This window comes from Chiloscyllium plagiosum, chromosome 6 (assembly GCF_004010195.1).
Source record: "Chiloscyllium plagiosum isolate BGI_BamShark_2017 chromosome 6, ASM401019v2, whole genome shotgun sequence".
Lineage (NCBI taxonomy): Eukaryota > Metazoa > Chordata > Chondrichthyes > Orectolobiformes > Hemiscylliidae > Chiloscyllium > Chiloscyllium plagiosum.
This window is the reverse complement of record NC_057715.1, coordinates 103,757,725-103,776,172: the sequence shown is the minus strand read 5'-3', so window position 1 is coordinate 103,776,172 and position 18,448 is coordinate 103,757,725. Positions and strand designations below refer to the sequence as shown.

Here is an 18,448-nt window from a genome sequence, read left to right as displayed (position 1 = left end):
CCCTTCCCCCACCTCACCCTAGTTCCAAACTTCCAGCTCAGCACTGTCCCCATGACTTGTCCGGACTTGTCCTACCTGCCTATCTCCTTTTCCACCTATCCACTCCACCCTCTCCTCCCTGACCTATCACCTTCATCCCCTCCCCCACTCACCCATTGTACTCTACGCTACTCCACCCCCACCCTCCTCTAGCTTATCTCTCCACGCTTCAGGCTCACTGCCTTTATTCCTGATGAAGGGCTTTTGCCCGAAACGTCGATTTCGAAGCTCCTTGGATGCTGCCTGAACTGCCGTGCTCTTCCAGCACCACTAATCCAGAATCTGGTTTCCAGCATCTGCAGTCATTGTTTTTACCTTGCTGTATTGAATAGCAGGCCGCTGGGGTGTTAGTAGCCGCAGTTGACACTACACTTATCTGAGGCCTAGGGTTATTAATGGATCCCAGGCCAGAAGTGAATGAGGTTGGCAATGGATGGGTATTATTGAGCCTTCCTTTGGATGTTAGATTCCTTGATGAAGCACAGTGGCACTAATTCACCATTCAGCTTCGTTTGGCAGTAGAATGGGGAGGCTCACCACAGACTTAATGGGAGGGAGGTGGTGAGATCAACATCAAGCAGTCTTGCTTTATTAAATGCCCCAATACTACCAAACACATCAAAGGTGGGCACAGGGAATCACCCAGTGACTCGAATGGATAATGTGCTTGGTTCCAATAAACCTGGTTGAAAAAATGCATTTGTTGAGGCTCACACCTGAGCAGTGCTTATTGGATTAAATATATCAATGAAAAACTCAGTCCCTTTTAGGATAGGGATGGACATTAGAAAGGCAAATGAATAACAGAGTAGTGTAGAAAGAGAAAGTCCTTGGTTTGATAGTCAGCTGATCCCCTTAGAGTATCACTACTTCAGCAGTCGCAAAAACAGAACTTGCTGGCAAAGCTCAGCAGGTCTGGCAGCATCTGTGAAGAGAAGTCAAAGTTAACGTTTTAGGTCCGATGACCGTGATTTCTCTTCACAGGTGCTGCAAGACCTGTTAAGTCTTTCCTGCAAATTTTGTTTTTGTTTCTGATTTACAGCATCCTCAATTTTTATATTTACTGTACTGCTTCAGTCTTTGAGAGAATTAGGGGTAAAGTTATTCATTTTAATAAAAGTTGAGGATTTTATATTTAGTGTCAGCATTTGTTCTTAATCCCTTGAAACATGCACTGATGACTTGCAATTTTTATCTGAAAGGTTTATTTTTATGTAACATATTCCGATAAAATTAACATGAAGTGTCTTCCTTTCAAATTATTGTTGCAGACCCAGGAACACTATGCAATACTTTCCTTTTTATTGGCACTTTCTGATTCACCAGCTAATTCTCAGTACACTGAGAAGACAAGACAGAAGGAAGAGGGTGAGTCATTGCATCATTCCTTTATTCATTTGTGAATTTGGTTGAACAGTTTGCTATATCAGCAATGTCAGTCCTTGAAGTACAGCAAACTTTGTTTTAACCAGCACTCCTGAACTGGCACTCTCGACAAACCAGCAAAAATTCTATACCTGAAGTACCAGATGTTTACTGTATTATTGTGATCTCCACGATGTCCAGGTAGTCAGTTGGGGGTGTGAGTAAGAAAGCTGTCTGCCAGCAAGTTTTATTTAAGGCAAAGTTGCAATTTTGTGTAAGTGATTTATGTCATAAACAAAGTGTAACACTGTGTATACCCCTGCATTGCGTTTCTATTACGTAGTGAGTGTTATCACATTGATCATGTGGACCTCTTGATCAACTGGAATATTTGATTAACTGTCACACTGCTGGTCCCATAGATGCGAGTCAATAAAAGGTTTGCTGTAATTGAAGTGATTGAAAATGGCATTGAGAAATTTGGGCTAATTTTATTCAGTGTGCATCTGTTCTGAGAGTTAAATGTTACGCTCCTCAAATATAAATATCTATTTTTAGCATGAATAGGTGTTGCTATTATTTTTAACTTTGATTTCACTTTTTAAAAAATAAATAAAACTGCCAAATGTTAGGATGGAATTGGAAGAAGGAACAGAAAGTTAAAGTTTTAAGACTTAGAACCTGTCATTAGATTTTGAGTGTCTGTCAAAAGTTCCTACAATCTGAGAAGATAGTTTTGTACTCAATTTTTATTTCACACAAACGTTTGCTGCAATATTTCACTTTCTGCATTACCTGAACGAAGACTGCAGAAAAAAATTGATGCACATCCTGAAAATTGCACCACATTATGATCTATTTTGCCACACGATCCTGAACTTGTCTAGTTTTTCAATTATGTTTCTAAATTTACCCCCAATGGGATCTGTGTTGGCTGTTTCCCTACCACACGCTCAGAGTGTGTCATAACACGTCATAATGAGTTGATTGAAAACATCTAGCAGCCTGTGGTTGGAGCCAAATGATAGGTTTGAAATCCATTGGAGTCTCCCCATATGGTTTTGAATGTCTGCTGACTCTTGTTGTAAATGTTTCTGATTTGAGTGTCTTGTGGCACAATGGTAGTTGTGGGTTCAAGTTCTTCCTGCCATGCTTGGATTGGTTAAAAGTCCTTCAATTACCTGCTGAGTTAAGGATGATTTCTTTGACATCTAACTGTTAGTTATATAACTACCCTGTTATATAACTTTGCAGCAATGATGTAATCTTGAAGAGATTCAGCTTCATCTCTCTTTGCTTCTCTCCTGTTCCAAAGCTGTCTTATTCCTTTGGATGAAGCTGAAATAAACTGGGGCAATGTTGACTGTAAATGAAGTGCTTATTATACTTTTACCCCAAAAATGTAAAAGTACGGAAGAAATGTTCTCCCTTTAGCACTGTATGGATCAGACCAAACCCTTCAAATATATCAGGGAGGTAGCTGAGACCATAATTTTTAATATATTTAAAGGCAAGTTGTTCCAGTAATTCAATAGGTTACACTACTCGGCTTTAAGTAAAACACACTTTATTGTTACAGTACAGTTAAAATACAAAGGAAAGGAAGAAGGATTAATATAATTTCAATTCTATTGGAAAACTTAACAGAATAATGGATTACTTAACTACTAAATAGCAACTGTTCCAATATAGTAACATCCCATAAACACATCCTCGGCAAAGGCAAATTCAGTAAAATATATTGTCTCACTTGCAATGTTTCTCCGGTTCAGGAGAAAAGAACACCAAGAGAAGTTTTTGGCAGACAGAGAGAGAGGGAGAGAGAGAGAGAGAGAGAGATATGGTAGCTTTCACAACCAACTTCAAAACTCCAACAACTACTAAAAACTAAATTAAAAACCTGATTCTGTGAGAGTCAGACTCCATCCATTCCTGCTGTTTCTGTTGTTCCATTTTTAACAAAAAGGTCTCCAAGGTTTCTCAAGCTGTTTACTTTATTGGCTTAGAACTAACAGCTCAGAACTTCTGGCTCAAAACCTCACTGCAAAAATATCCAGGACAAAATACAGAACAACCTTGATTATCCAAGCATCAGTTATCCGAATTTCGGATTATCCAAACAAAATCTTAAGGTCCCATAAAAACGCTATTCATTATCTGAACCATCCATTATCTGAACAATCAATTACCCGAACAGAATACTCCCCACCCATCTCATTCAGATAATCGAGGTTGTTCTGTATACCTCTTAAAGCCATAGTATTGTCACATCACAACCAAATTACAGGGGGACCTCGATTATCCGAACTTAATGGGAGGGCACTATTTCATTTGGATATTCGGCTAATTGAATAAATGCCTTTGCTCTGGGGCTTAGAGTTTTTAAAGTCTACTCCCTGTTCAGGAGACTGCAGCAGCAGCACAGCTCGCAAGACCCCACCCTCTCCATCCCCCACCCTGTCCAACACCGTCCTGCCCCCAATCCTGTTCAACCCTGCCCTGCCCCCTACACCGCTCCCAGCCCCAAACCTGTCCAACCCCGCCCCAACACCATTCAATCCCATCCTTCCACCCCTCTGCCCCCAACCCCGTCCAACACCACCCACCAACTGCCTCCCAACCCCGTACACACCCGCCCCCTCTCTGGGGCAGCTGGATTGGACACCAACAACAAGACTGCTGTTGCTGCTGCCTTTGTGGGGTAGGTCTCCAAATAACGCACACACACACGCAACTTTTTACTGCAATTTTTTGATAGGTTCCACATTTGAGATTATCTGGGGAAGGTGTAGGGTACACCCCTCTGTAGAACTCCAGGGAAAGTGCGGGGAGAGAGAGGGTGTGGGCGGTCAGTCATTTGGAGACGGTGCCTGTTTAATCACTGTAAACAAAAGACGCGATCACTGTTGGGAACACTGTAATGTTTCCACCGGGACCTCAAGATCTCCTTTGGATAATCCGATTTTCGGATAATTGGCATTCGGATAATCGAGGTTCCTCTGTATGTGTTGAATTTGAATTCTAAAGCTCTTTTTTTTAAAATGGCAAAATAATTTGCACATCTGTGTTAATATTCTTAATCTTCTATTCCTGTTTTGGGGAAGATTTCGTATGTCCCTTAAAAAATACCTCAAGAATCCCTTTTTATTTCCTGGTCTGATTCTTTGAAGGAGTGCTTCCTTCCTTGTTAATTATTCTTGATGTTTTCATTTTTTTGTCTTCATTTTGGTCTGATGATCTGTTCCTTTTTTTTTGTATTTTTTTTCTTGAGCTTCCATTTCTTTCGCAGATGGGTTTCTGCAGTCTTGCCAATGAAAAAATACGTACTTGGGCAATGGAATATAATTAATATTAAATTTGCCATGATAATCACTGATGACAGTTGCCAAGTGTTAAATAATATTAAATCAGAAGTGCATAATTAGATGATGATGGATCCATTATGAAGAGAAGAAATTACTTTGCTTAACTTTTTTATTCATTGTTATGCTACATGCAATTGTATAACTTCCAACTGAATATATTCCAAAGGGAGGTATGTAGAAAGCTGAAAATGTGTTGCTGGAACAGCGCAGCAGGTCAGGCAGCATCCAGGGAACAGGAGAATCGACGTTTCGGGCACAAGCCCTTCTTCAAGAAGGGCTTGTGCCCAAAACGTCGATTCTCCTGTTCCCTGGATGCTGCCTGACCTGCTGCGCTGTTCCAGCAACACATTTTCAGCTCTGATCTCCAGCATCTGCAAACCTCACTTTCTCCTCAGAGGTATGTAGAAACTCAAGGTGAAGCAAAGTAGGGCGTAAATAGAAACCAGACATAGCCGAAATGTTGGCTTTTTCAAAATATTTTGGAAATAGACTAGGGTACTGATGCAAGAGAGTTTGAAAGGAAATTACAAAATGCAGACTGGAAGGACAGCAGCAGATGGTGAATTGGAGGGTGTCAGGGGAATACTTAATTCTTGATTGGTAGAAGAGAGCTTGAACAAAAAGATGGATTTTAAGGCAGGTCTTAATGAATGTTCACATTGAAGAATGAGACTAAGGTCTGAATCCAGAGCTGCAAATGGTAAGGGAAAGGTGAATTTGCAAAAGAGGCTGCAGTTAGAAAGACATTAAGTCGAGGTATGGCACTATATGTTACAAAAAAGTGGAGAAGTAAGGTTTTTTAAGAAATTTAATCAAGAACAAGAACTTTAGATAAAATGCAACTTACTGTTGCACTGACTGAAGTGTGTTGTTTTTGTGTAGTGCAACAAGATGATTTTGACTGGGGGAAATACCTAATGGAAGGTGAAGAAATTGATATCGGCCCATATCCAGACACTCCAGTGAGTAACCTACCTGAATTTTATTCTATTCTTTTGTCCATTGGCTCTTGCTGTGCTTTTCGAGTTGGAAGGCAACTTGCATTTTTTTGGGCATCTATAGAGTCACTACTGAAAGGTATGTGTGTGCAGCCTTTTATAATACTTACTCTCTCTAAGAAAGGGGAAATTCTCTGCTGTTTTCCTAAGATATGGAGCTAAGGTACACAACTCTGTTTAAAATTGCTGACAACTTGCATTCTACTTAATTATTCAATGGTGGAGCAGGTTGAAGGGCCAATCGGCCTATTCCAGATGTCCCAATAAATGTTGCATTGATTTCCAACATGTTACCTGGAAATAAATATTTTGATCATTTTTTGTATGTGTTGAGTATATTTTGCCCTCCTTTTCTGTTTAAGCATACAAGCTCATGGTTAAATTACCATGACACAATTTGAGGAATTTAACCAGTCACTTACGTTACTGCCTGACCCTGCCCACTAAATTTTATTGTTTGTTGGATTTTAAATTTGGGGTTTTCTCTACATAACTTTTAGATTGTCATACTTCTGATGAGCTGATCAGAAATGTGCTGAGTTCATTCTCATGAAGTCCTTGGTCTTCTCATAAAATTCTGTTAATATATAACCATGGAATTAAAGATATTTTCTAATCAACATGTTCAGACATATCGCTGGAGTAGGTGGGACTTGAACCTGGGTCTCCTGGCTTAGAGCGAGACACACTGTCACTATGTCACAACAGCCCTTAACAATGGGCTATATCCATCACTCTTTGTTAAAATCTATAGGGGATCAGCTTGTTTAATTTAGGAATCAATTAAAATTCTATTCAACTATGTTGCTTACATAGATGTGTCAACATTTGGAAAGGCAATAAGATTGACTTTTAAATGTTTGCAATTAGCTTCTTTAATTAGGTTGGAGTATGAACATGAGAATTCAAAGAAGGAATAAGCCATCGCCCTTGCCAAATTTGCTCCATTGCACTCAAAAATCATGGTCGATCGGATTATAACCTCAACTCCATGTTTCTGTTTCCCCCTGCAAACCTTTCACCTCCTTCGTTATCAAGAATCTATCCAACTCTCTTTTAAAAATATTTAAAGATGCTATTTCTACTGCCTTTTGAGAATGACACTTGGCACCTTAGAGCAATAAAAATAGCCTCATCAGTGTCTTAAATAGCCCCCGTCCCCTTATTTTCAAATGGTGATCTCTAGTTCTAGATTCTTCGACACAAAGAAACATTCTATTGATAGCCACACTATTGGGATACTTCAGGATGTTATACATTTTGATCAAGTCACCTCTTACTCCAACATACTGTAGCAGATACAACAGATGTATACCACTCCTACAAATGTGTTCTTGCTTTAATTTTTCTGTATCTCTACCTAAAATATTGTTGCATCCTGATTTCTTGGACTTGGGTCTATTTCACAAATACCATCAATCACCCCTTCACCTTTTCCTAGTTTCTTGTTCCTAAATGTCTTGCACTCTTCAATATTCAGATCTTAAACTATGTCACCTTGCAGCAATGTCTCTGAAGTTAGCGGCTATCAGATCATAATTATTTAGATCATATTATGCTTTCAGTTAATCTGTTTTGTTCTGAACACACTGCACATTCAGATACAGAGCCTTTAGTTTTTTTCAGTAATTTAGAAACATACAAACAAGGAATAAGAGTCATCCATTCAATCACACAAGCCTGCTTTGCTTGATATGATTATAACCCCAAATCCAAATTCTTGCCTACCCATAATAACTTTTCATCCTTTTGTTTCCGGAGACTATAATACTTAGCAGCAGAAGTAGGCCAATTAGTACATTGAGTCTGTTCTGCCATTCAAGGAGATCGTGTTTGATCTGATAATCCTCAACTCCACTTTCTTGTTTATTCTCCATATCTATTGATACCCTTGATGTGGGTAAATCACCACAAGCTACCTTTTTAATTTGGCTCGGTATTATCAAATCTCACAGTCAAGTACTGAAACAATGATTTAAACTTTATTGTATGTACCAACCAAAATAAGACCCCTCAAGTAAGCAATGTCGACAGTGCGTTGCTGGAAAAATGCAGCTGTTTAGGTAGCATCCAAGGAGCAGGAGAATCGTCATTTCGGGCAGAAGCCCTTCATCCCTCAAGAAAGCAGTTACCTCACAACCCAATTTAGCTATTACCTGAATAGTGAGGGAATCAGGCCACGATTTCACCAACAGTGTCTGACTCTGGAAGTCTCCAGGGTTTGATCCTTGTGCAGTGTTGTTCTTCGGAGTTCTGTTACTGGCTTGTTCTGATGTTGAATTCTTATACAATTTTCTCCCTTTCAAGTTTCTAATGTGACATTGATAATTTGTCCCCAACATTGATTACATTTCCTGGAGACCTCAAAGCTGTGTCTTACCCCTTTTATCAGAAGTAGCTCTTCTGTTCTTTGTTAAACACAGCTTTTCCTGCAATTAACTTCCTAAATTCTTCTGCAGGGCAATAAGTTGTCCTTTCTAGCAATAAAGATCTAATTTATCAAGCAGGTGTCAAAGCAGTTGTGATCTCCTTTCTCCCTGGAAACATTGTTTATGTTGCTTCTTTCCAGGGATGGTTAGTTCACTCGTTGCTTTCAGTCTTTGGTTAATAGCTTGTCTTTGTCACTTTCATCTTGAGAAACAATTTTTCCAAGAAAAAAATAATTTCTTATTCTTTCAATTCATGAAGTTAAAGTTTAGAAGTTTACATTGTCACACCTAGAGTCATAGAGATGTACAGCATGGAAACAGACCCTTTGGTCCAACCTGTCCATGCCGACTAGATATTCCAACCCAATTTAGTCCCACCTGCCAGCACCCGGCCCATATCCCTCCAAACCCTTCCTATTCATATACTCATCAAATGCCTCTTAAATGTTGCAATTGTACCAGCCTCCACCACATCCTCTGGCAGCTCGTTCCATACACGTACCACCCTCTGCGTGAAAATGTTGTCCCTTAGGTCTCTTTTATATCTTTCCCCTCTCATCCTAAACCTATGCCCTCTAGTTCTGGACTCCCCGATCCCAGGGAAAAGACTTTGTCTATTTATCCTATCCATGCCCCTCATAATTTTGTAAACCTCTATAAGGTCACCCCTCAGCCTCTGACGCTCCAGGGAAAACAGCCCCAGCCTTTTCAGCCTTTCCCTATAGCTCAAATCCTCCAACCCTGGCAACGTCCTTGTAAATCTTTTTTGAACCCTTTCAAGTTTCACAACATCTTTCTGATAGGAGGGAGACCAGAATTGAATACAATATTCTAACAGTGGTCCAACCAGTGTCCTGTACAGCTGCAACATGACCTCCCAACTCTGTACTCAATACTCTGACCACTAAAGGAAATGCCTCCAAACGCCTCCTTCACTATCCTATCTACCTGTGACTCCACTTTCAAGGAGCTATGAACCTGCAGTCCAAGGTCTCTTGGACCTTACCATTAAGTGTATAAGTCCTGCTAAGATTTGCTTTCCCAAAATGCAGCACCTCGCATTTATCTGAATTAAACTCCATCTGCCACTTCTCGCTCCATTGGCCCATCTGGTCCAGGTCCTGTTGTAATGATTACAAGTCTATCTCAGCCTGAAATATACTTAATGACCCTAATTCTTCTAAACTGAAGTAAGTGCCAACCTACCCAACCTCTCTTCATAAGAAAATCCCTCAATACCTGGAATCAACCTAGTGAGCCTTCTTTGTATTTTCACAAATGATAGTATATCTCCCCTTAGAAAAGGGGTCCAAAACTGTTCACAACATTCTAAATGTGGTGTTAGCACCATGTTTAGATTTAACAAGATCTTCCTATTCTTGTGCTCCACTTGCTTTTAAATAAAGGCCAGCATTCCATTTGCATTTAATTTGACCCATTGAACTTGTATCCTCACTTTTTTGTGATTTATGCACAAGATCTACCAAATCCATCAGTGCTACAAGTTTCCACAGTGTTTCTCCATTTAAATTACATTCAGCTTCTCTGTTGTTCTTGCCAAAGTGTGTAACCTGACGTCTTCCCACATTATATTCCATCTTCTTGTTTCAGTCAAGTTACCTCTTACTTTTCTAAAATCCATCAGGTACACATCTAGCTTGTTCAATTTTTCCTCAAACGTTGACCCACTCAGTCTAGCTATTAGCCTGGTAAGCCTTCTCAGACTTGCTTGCAAAACATTTACGTCCTTGCTTAAGTAAGATGGCCAGTACTGTGCAGAGGACTCCAGGTGTGGTCTCAGCAGTGCCCTTTATAACTTAAGGCTAACCTCCCTACTTATGTATTTAATTTCTCTTGTATTAAAATATTCTATTAGCTTTCTTAATTATTTGCTAGTGACAAAGATGACTGATGAGGGCAGGGCGGTGGAAGTTATCAACATGGACTTTAGCAAGGCCTTTGACAAGGTCCCTCATAACAAGCTGATGCAAAAAGTAAAGTCACATGGGATCTACAGTGAGCTGCTAAGATGGATACAGAACTGGCTTGCTCATAGAAGACAGAGTAGTGGTGAAAAAGTGTTTTACTGACTGCAAATCTGTGACCAGTTGTGTTCCGTAAGGATCAATGCTGGGACTCCTGTGATTTGTGAAATGATTTGGAGGAGAATCTAGATGGTCTGATTAGTAAATTTGCGAACGACACAAAGAATCGGGGGAGCTACAGATAGTGAGGAAGATAGGCTGGAGAATTGAGCAGAAAAATGGTAGATGGAATCTAATCCAGACAAATGTGAGGTGATGCTTTTTGGAAAGTCTAATGCAGGATGAAAGCAGACAATAAATGACAGAACTCTTAGAAACATTAACAAATGTTAATCTTGGTGTCCAATTACTAGCGGCGTACTGCAAGGGTTGGTGTTGGGTCCACTGCTGTTTGTCATTTTTATAAATGACCTGGATGAGGGCTTAGAAGAGTTGGTTAGTAAATTTGCAGATGACAATAAGGTCGGTGGAGTTGTGGATAGTGACGAAGGATGTAGTAGGTTGCAGAGAGACATAGATAGGATGCAGAGCTGGGCTGAGAGGTGGCAAATGGAGTTTAATGTGGACAAATGTGAGGTGATACACTTTGGACGGAGTAATCGGAATACAAAGTACTGGGCTAATGGTAAGATTCTTGGGAGTGCAGATGAGCAAAGAGATCTCGGTGTCTATGTACACAGATCCCTGAAAGTTGCCACCCAGATTGACAGGGTTGTTAAGAAGTCATACAATGTTTTGGCCTTTATTAATAGAAGGATTGAGTTCCAGAACCAAGAGGTTATGCTGCAGCTGTACAAAGCTCTGGTACGGCCACACTTGGAATATTGTGTACAGTTCTGGTCACCGCATTATAAGAAAAATGTGGAAGCGTTGGAAAGGTTGCAGAGGAGATTTACTAGGATGTTGCCTGGTATGGAAGGAATGTCTTACGGGGAAAGGCTGTTCTCGTTAGAGAGAAGAAGGTTGAGAGGTGACTTAATAGAGACATACAAGATAATCAGAGGGTTAGATAGGGTGGACAGGGAGAGTCTTTTTCCAAGTATGGGAATGGCAAACATGAGGGGACACAACTTTAAAGTGAGGGGAGATAGCTATAAGACAGATGTCAGAGGTAGTTTCTTTACTCAGAGTAGTAAGGGTATGGAATGCTTTGCCTGTAACGGTAGTCGATTCACCAAGTTTAAGTGCATTTAAGTCGTCATTGGACAGGCATACGGACGTACATGGAATAGTACGTATTAGTAAGATTAGTAAGACAGTGCAGCGCAACATCGAGGGCCGAAGGGCCTGTACTGCGCTTTATGTTCTATGTTCTGTACAGAGACACCTAGGTGTACAGGTCTATAGTACCCTGAAAGTGGCAACACAAGTGAGTAAGATGGTCAAGAAAGCATATGGCATGCTTGCCTTCATTGGTGGGGGCATAGAGTATAAAAATTGGCAAGTCATATTGCAGCTGTATAGAATTTTAATTAGGCCACACTTGGAATACTACATATAGTTCTGGTCATCACACCAGCTGAAAGATTAGGAAGCTTTAGAAAGGGTGCAAGAAAGGTTTACCAGGATGTTGCCTGGTTTTGAGGAGAACTCAGGTTTACAAACTTATGAGAGGCATGGACAGAATGGATAGTCAGAGCGTTTTTCCCTGGGGAGAAATGTACATTACTAGGGCTCATAAGGTTGAGGTATAAGGGGAAAGTTTTTTACACAAAGTTACCTGAAACATGCTACTGGAGGAGGAAGTGGAAGCACCACAACAGCAATGTTTAAGAGGCATCTTGACAGCAATATGTATAGGCAGGAAATGGAGGGATATGGACCACAGAGGCAGAAGGTATTTAGTTTAGAAAGACGTCATGTGTCAGTGCGGTTTTAGTGGGCTGAAGGGCCTGTTCTTGTGCTGTACTATTCTTTCTTTTTAATCTCCCAAATCTGTAGTCTTGCGCCACTAAGACAATATATTTATTTTTTAATCTTCCTCCGAAAATGGATAATTTCGAAGTTTTCCACAATATATTGAAATTCCACACCTTTCGCCACTCACTTAACCTTTTCTTTATGGTTGCATAACTCCTTAGGTGCTCTTGACAACTTACTTTCCTATCTATCTTTCTGTCATTGGCAAACTTGGCATTCATGTATTCTCTCCTTTCATCTAATTCACTTACATCAATTGTAAACAGTTATGATTCTAGGACCAAAGGTAGTAACCATTTGTTACATTCTTGCCAACCTGAAAAAGACCCATTTGTGCTATTTTTTGTTTTCTGTTAGCCAATCCACCCTATGTACATGCCAATATGCTATCCCTTACACCATGAACATTTATTTTCTGCAGTGACCTTTAATACTGTATCTTATCAAATACCTTCCGGAAATCTTGTTTCCCTTTATGCACAGCATGTGCCGTCTCCCCAAAGAACTAGATTGGTCAAACATGATTTTCCTTTCACAAAACAATGTTGACTTTGCCTGAATGCTTCAAACTTGTTAAGTGCCCTGCTATAACTTCTTTAATAAAGTTTCTAAAATTTTCCCAATGATGGATGTTAGTTTAATTGTCCTGAAATTTCCCACTTTCTCCCTTTTTGAATGAAGGACTCACATTTATTATCTTCAAATCTACTGGAACTGTCCCTGAATCAGTGGAGTTTTGGAAAAGTAAATGCAACAATAATTTGCTAGTCACTTCTTTTCAGACCCAACAGTGAATTCTACCAGGATCTGGCCACTTGTCAGCCTGTGGCTCCAACATTTTATTCAATATCATTTCTGAGATTGTGATTTTCCTGAGTTCTTCCTTTGCTTCCAATTCTTGACTTATCGCTGCTTCTAATGTATACCGGAACCCTCTATGGTGAAGTCTGGTACAAATTCCTGTTCCATCTGCATTCCTTGTTTTCTATTAATAATTCTCCAGTCTCATTTTCAATAGTTTCTATGCTCACTTTATTAACATTTTGTATATAAAAAATTACAGTAACTGTTGCGATCTGCTTCTATATTTCTGGCCAGCTTTTTCTGATATGCTTAGCTTTGAAACTTAATACATTTTTTGTTTCTTTCTTGTCCAACCTTCTGACCTGCCACCTGTCTTTGTTTTTGTAGCCTCAAGTCTTACCTGTTGATTTACTCTTGGAACGTACTCTCTGACCTTTCCTGTCACATTTTCCATATTGATATCTTCCTCTATTGCCTTATCTCTACTCTTTGATTTGTCACATCCTCCAAAATTTGATACTTTGTCCCCATTATTTTGCTGAATATACCTCATTTTTCTTTATATTCATTCATGAGATGTGGGCAACACATGCTAAGCCACTGTTTATTGTCCACCGTTAACTGACCAGGGGAAGGTGATGATAAAGTGCCTTCTTGAACCACTAATCTTTGATGTGTAGTGGCTTAGCTAAACTTGAAATATCACATTCTATCCACATCAAGATTACTTTCTGCAACATCACTCAGCTTTACCATTGTCCAAGCCCTAAAGAGGCTGTCATTATGTTATTTACAACCACTTTCTATATCACAATTGCTGGTCTCATCCTTCACCTGCTCTCAATTTTACTTTAAAAGCAAATTACTGCGGATGCTGGAATCTGAAACCAAAAGAGAAAATACTGGAAAATCTCAGCAGGTCTGGAAGGAGAGAAAAGAGCTTACGTTTCAATTCTAACTGACCCTTTGTCAGCTCTCTTCTCTCCTTACAGATGCTGCCAGATTGCTGAGATTTTCCAGCATTTTCTCTTTGGTCTCAATTTTAATTTGCTGGAAGGAATGCTGGCTGGATTCTGTGCTATACTTTGGAAAACAAATATATACTCCTTCCCTGTCCCTGACACATTGAACTTAAAATCCTGTGTAAATTTAAGATTCTTCATATCCTCATCTATCCCATGTCTGCAACTTTTCATAGCTTTTTGTTTCCACGTTTACAGTTGGGCGTGCTGGTTCTGATCCTCTAAGTGTTCTCCCCCTTTAGTTGCAGAAGTTTGAGCAATCTCAGTTCTACTCTCTCTAAAACACCCAATTTAAACCTTTTCTCATGTTATATATCGCTCTAACTGCATTCTTTTATGAAAGCCACCTTTTCAACTAAGCTTCTGGTCACTTCTGCATATTTTTCCCATTCAACTTTGTTCTCATTTTCCTCCATAGCCACTATATCTCTGAAATGACACTTTGAACTGCAATATAAATATTTTATTGTTTAGGAGTGGTCTGAAGAAGAAAGTGAAGAAGAGCTCCAGGAGTCTCTCAGCAGAGAAGATTCTGGAATTCAAGTTGACAAAACATCACCAGAAGAACAAGCACAACTCAAGAAAGTTGCATCACATGTCTCTTCAAAGGGTATGTTTTGTTTCAGACCATGTGCTAATCCTGCTGGGCTGAGTGCGTGTAGAAAGTTACTTTGAACAGTGGCTTACTAAGTCACTGCGCAGCGAGACGAGCCTAGGTTTGATCCCTAGTCTGTGTTGCGCTGGTTAAATTTGAGCAGTGAATCTAAAACTAGGAGTTAGAAAAAATAAGCAATGATTCTCACTGTTGATTTTTTAATCCTGAAATTCTGATTTTATGGGTAATAGGGGACCACTGAAGATGACTTTCAGTTTGTGTGAAAAATGACTACTTATGAAATGTTAGAGAGTCCCAGAGATTTGTGATCGATTTATTTAACAGAGAAGTGGAGAATATTGGGTGGGACATAAACTGTCATCTGTAAAGTAGATGTAGTTCAACTGGACTCTTCCAAGTATTTGTATTTAGAGATGTGTTTGTCTGCTATATATTAATATGCAATATACTCCTGAACATAGATATGAATTGAACATTAAAACCTTTGTGACAGGATGAGCATTTAGGTTTTCATTAATGGTTAGAACAGTCTCCAAAATTTTTTTTTCTGTCATGACCTTAATTTGAAGTTTGAGAATTGTCACAGTTGATGAAGGTGGTGGAGGAGAAGATCTGGAAGAGCAATTTGGAGTGTGGGAGTGGTCAGCCATTTCTTTCTCAGAGGTTGTGACCTCACTTTAGGTCCCAAACACCACTTTGAGAAGCCCAGGCTTAGAAACTATTTAACTAAGCTGGCGGCATTTCTGTCTGATCTTTCCTATTTTCTTCGGTTCTACAAGATCTTGATTTACCTTTCAAAGAGTCAAGTACTTCAGGAGCCATGTCCCTGGAGGAAACTTCTTGCGTCAGTTTTACATAATTAGTGTGGAAAAGAAAGATAGAGAGAATTTTGAGCTGCGTATATGGCTACAAATATATATGAGCACTCGATGTTTGTACACGCTTGGAAATTTCAGACTCAATAAGTTGGTGGTGTTTGTGCATCCAGCTAATTGCTTCCATTCTGAAACAGCCAAAACTCTAGTTGTGTGTTATTTCCTTGTCGTATGCAGAAAATAGATATAAAAATGTGACAAGATTGAAAAACACTAGAATTTATTTTGTTATTACAATCCCCATAAACTGATGACTTTCAAAGGCAACTACTGACTGGTGGAAAGAATAGCATCGCAAGATTTTAAGATTTAAGATTTTCACTGTAACAAACAAACTAAAATTAGCAGTAACTGAACATTACAGAACAGACAACTCAAAGAAAAGGAAAGACTGTTTGTGCCATCTACCCACTAGATACCTAGACTTCAGTATTCAGTTCCATACACCAATGGCTTTTCAACAGCCTGCCTTCTTCCTTTGCCCTGCCACATCAGGTGCAAAGATCCAATGTACCTTTGAAAGTTTTCTGCTCAGTCTTCTAGCACCCTTTGGTGACTGTTTGTTACTTCAACAGCCTTAAGGCTCATCTCTTCAAACTGGGAACCATTTCTTACCAGCATTGTACTTGTAGCTAGCATATATCAGTCCATCCTTTTATTTCACAGCAACACCTTCTCTGTCCCTTTCCATATCTCTAATGCAATATGTTCCTTTCTAACTGTTCAACTAGCTATCTTTTGTTTTAATATGTAAATCTGCAGTTTAATTTTCCATAGATTTTGGCTTGCAACTCCTTGCCCATCACAATCTAAGCACATGGTTCTGTCTCCAGTCAGGATTGCGTGAATCGCCTTTCTGCTATTCAGGATATTTTGTCTCATTTTCAATTTTAGGAAATACTGTAAAACAGAACTGTTTTGTGAAGTCTTCCATTTGCAGACTGTTCTAAACAATTATTTTTCGCTCAACTATTGAAATCCGAAGTAGTGGCTAAACAATATTCATGATATTATTTGTCTTGATCTAGTTGGTGAACCAGAAGCAAACTTGTGGCTGGAGCAACATGTGGTCACCCAGTACTGGACAACCAAATCGTCTAAATTTAGTCACAGCTTTCACCTGCATTCCAACTTAGCTGCTGTCTGGTAAGAAAACAGTTAACAATGTTATTTAATAATTATATTGGGCAGCAATTTTCTGTATCATAAAAGAATGTTGATTTGTAGCTGCTCATGATATATGAAGATGAGACCCTCTAATTTTGATTTGATTTATGTATTGTGTTTTGTATTTTGTTACAAAATACAGTAAGAAGTGTTCCATAGTGTCACCACTCTCTGGCACCATCTTAAAACAATGAAAAATAAGCTAAAACATAGAATATTAGAAAAATTAAGAAGTAAAGAAAAAGTGTTCAACTTTACAGTCCTTCTTGTAAAGTGCTCTGCCATGGGCCATGGACCTTGTGACCAGGCATGAGTTTCAGACAATTTCATCACTATTTACAGAGGAACCTCAATTGTCCGAAAGCCACAGTCGGTTAATCAAATGCCAGATAACATAGCCATGCATCGGGACCTTGCAATATTGTTCGGATAATCCGAAATTTGGATAATCGAATACCAAATGTTCAAGGTTCCTCTGTAGGAGTCTACAGTCACAAAATACTTATTTTTTTTCCAGTTGAGATTTTAATCTTTCAAGCATAAGCTGTAATTATACATGGTATTGATAAGAATGCATCTCGAGTACAAATTCCGTCTCCTTACTTAAGAAGGAATATACTTTAATTAGAAGCAGTTCAGTAAAGGCTCACTAAGCTGATTCATTGGATAGAGATTGTCCAGTGAAGAAAGGTTGAGACTATAATCTTAGAAGTTTAAAAGAATAAAGGATGATTTTATTGAAACATTTAAGATTCTGAAGGGGCTTGACCAGGCAGATGTTTAAAAGATGTTTCCTATTGTGAAGGTATTTAAAACAAGGTAATCACTGTTCTAAAAAATAACAGGTCTCCTATTTAAGTTGAAGAAGAGGAAGAATATTTTTCTTTGAGAGTTATTACTCTTTGGAATTCTCTTCCACAGAGCAGTGGAGACTGGGTCATTGAATATGTTCAAGGCTTAGATTTTTGATCAATAACGGAGTTGAGGGTTATGTAAAACAGATAGGAAAGTAAAGATAGGGCCACAATCAGATAAACCATGACCTTATTTGACACTAGGGAAGACTGAATGGCCACCTCCCACTACAAATTTTTATGTACAGGCTCATTGCACATTGCGTTGTCTCCTTAATTTTCTGTGAGACTTGCTATCCAGGCTCATGCAAAGAATGGCCAGTTTGACTGACTAATCATTAATCTACTGATGTCCTAGCTGAGGTCTACAACACAGCAAATGAGTTACTCTCTTTAACTAAGGAAATAACAACATTTATTTAATCGAGTTATTTGTTATATAGCTTCTTGCTTTTGTTTGAAAATATGATTACTTTTCTTATCTGATTGTAGTATAACTTTATTGTCTAGGGAACAGCATTTATACAATACTGATCCACTATATTACTCAGATGAACAAATGTTTGTGACAGAAACCCAAGTGGTCCGAGAAATGTTGTGGTAAGTACCAGTCATTTAATACTTCTGGAGGATTTCACAAATATTTTGAACTTTGTGCCTTTTTGCAAAGGGTTATTCATCTTGAATGCAAGGCCTTATCTATATACAAATAATTTGGTTCACCTTGTAGAAATCTCCTCAGTAAACAGTCCCAATTTGAATATTTTTATTATTTGGCAGTTTCTTCGGTTATTAGTAAGCACATGACCAACCTGACTGATCTATTCCATCTTTGTTTGGAAGGATCAAAGTGAGTAAACAACAGATTAGTAGAGAATTTGGTCAGATTTTGTCTATATTTTAATGGTAGCCAAATGCCTTCTGCAAACACAACTCTTATTGCTGTTAA

General features: G+C 39.0%; 1 protein-coding gene across 2 annotated transcripts in view; it reads left to right on the top strand.

The window, feature by feature from the left end:
* tubgcp5 (tubulin, gamma complex associated protein 5) overlaps positions 1-18,448 on the top strand; it is a 76,819-nt gene that overhangs the window by 12,937 nt on the left and 45,434 nt on the right. For both annotated transcript variants that reach the window (XM_043692307.1, XM_043692306.1), the window contains exons 4-8: positions 1,311-1,407; positions 5,652-5,731; positions 14,462-14,597; positions 16,507-16,624; positions 18,010-18,099. In XM_043692307.1, coding sequence (XP_043548242.1) covers positions 1,311-1,407; positions 5,652-5,731; positions 14,462-14,597; positions 16,507-16,624; positions 18,010-18,099 — 521 coding nt within the window. The remainder of the gene's footprint in view (positions 1-1,310; positions 1,408-5,651; positions 5,732-14,461; positions 14,598-16,506; positions 16,625-18,009; positions 18,100-18,448) is intronic.